The sequence below is a fragment of the Microtus ochrogaster genome, assembly GCF_000317375.1.
Source record: "Microtus ochrogaster isolate Prairie Vole_2 chromosome 14 unlocalized genomic scaffold, MicOch1.0 chr14_random_1, whole genome shotgun sequence".
NCBI classification, from domain to species: Eukaryota; Metazoa; Chordata; class Mammalia; order Rodentia; family Cricetidae; genus Microtus; species Microtus ochrogaster.
In genome coordinates, this window is record NW_004949096.1 from 30,533,905 (window position 1) to 30,535,529 (window position 1,625).

Here is a 1,625-nt window from a genome sequence, read left to right on the forward strand (position 1 = left end):
GCCCGGCTTGTTTTTGTTTTTTAAAATATTTTTGTAGCCCTTAAAATGGTTTAGTAGGTAAGGGCACTTGTCAATAAGCCTGATGACCTGAGTTGATCCCCATTCCCATGTAGTGGAAGGAAAGAAATGACTTATACAAGTTGTCCTCAGACTTCCATGTGCCTGGCACCACGTGTGCATGCAACACAAATTAATAGTAATTCACAACTGAAAATACTGTTACTAAATCTTTATCTTTGGCAGGAGACCCACAAGAGTCAATCAAATGATGGAAAAGAATTGGGTATAAATGATCATGTAGCCCCTAAAAATATTCCAAATATGGCTGAAAATGATGCAAATAAGAATGAAGAACCCTCAAGCAATCATATTCCACATGGGAAAGGTAATATTATTGTTTTATGTTGATAGGATACTGACTATTTCTTCCTGTTTTGAAGTTCAGTCATTAGTGTCTGTATTGTTTAAAATTTGTTCCTTTGTTCGAAGAGTAAAAAGTAAGATATTTTAGTTAAAAGTGTTCCTGGGCAGTAGTGGTACACACTTTTAATCCCAGCACTCAGGAGGCGAGTTCCAGTACAGCCAAGGCTACATGGAGAAACCTGTCTCAAAAAAAAAACAAAAAAAACAAAAAAAACTGTATCAGGGCCAGGGAGTTGGCTCAGATGGTAAAAGTACTAGCTATGCAAGTATGGCAACCAGAGTTCAGTTTCTCAAATCTACATTAAAAACTTGATTATAGGGCTGAAGAGGTAGCTCAGAGGTTAAGAGCAATGACTACTGTTCTTCCAGAGGTCCTTAGTTCAATTCCCAGCAACCACATGGTGGCTCACAACTATGTGTAATCAGATCTGGTGCCCTCTTCTGGCCTACAGGCATACATGCAGACCAGAATGTTGAATACATAATAAATAAATAAATCTAAAAAAAAAAAAACTTGATTATAGTGGCATACCTCTGCAATCTCAGAATTCCTGCAATGAGGTGGGAGCTAGAAACAGATTTTTATGGAAGTACTCAGGTTCACTAGCCTGGTGAATGCAGCACAGCAGTACACAGAAGAGACCCCACCTCAGGAGTGGGCGGAAAGCACCTACTCCTTCCTACTGCCACACGTGCACAGACACACTCTGAGGAAAGTATGTGTTTTTTAAAATTAAAAGCAAAACAAAACTAAGTTCTAAAAACAGTTGTTCAGTTGTAACCTGTGACTTTAGAAACTGGTCTTTACTTTCCTTCAAAACTTTCTCGATTTATATAAACATATACATAATTGTATCATATTTTGTTACTTGGGCAGAACAAGCTAAACGAATTGGTGATGCAGGGATGCCTGGAGTAGAAGAGAATGATCTAGCAAAAGTAGATGATCTTCCTGCTGGTAAGTGAAAGTTGGGCGCCATTCTGTTGTAAGAGCTGCAGGCTGCATTAGGCCGCCCCAGCTCCTGGTCGCCTGGCTAGCTTATGCCCCAAAATAACAACACACAAACTGTATTCCTTTAAACACTGCTTGGCTCATTATATCTAGCCTCTTCTCGGCTAACTCTCGCACCTGGACTAGCCCATTTCTAATAATGTGTGTAGCACCCCAAGGTGCGCTTACTGGGAAGATTCTAGCCTAGGTC

At 39.9% G+C, this 1,625-nt stretch overlaps 1 protein-coding gene across 2 annotated transcripts in view; it reads left to right on the forward strand.

The window, feature by feature from the left end:
• Casc4 (cancer susceptibility 4) overlaps nucleotides 1-1,625 on the forward strand; it is an 80,525-nt gene that overhangs the window by 44,145 nt on the left and 34,755 nt on the right. For both annotated transcript variants that reach the window (XM_005364353.3, XM_005364356.3), the window contains exons 5-6: nucleotides 244-385; nucleotides 1,301-1,381. In XM_005364353.3, the coding sequence (XP_005364410.1) occupies nucleotides 244-385; nucleotides 1,301-1,381 (223 nt within the window). The remainder of the gene's footprint in view (nucleotides 1-243; nucleotides 386-1,300; nucleotides 1,382-1,625) is intronic.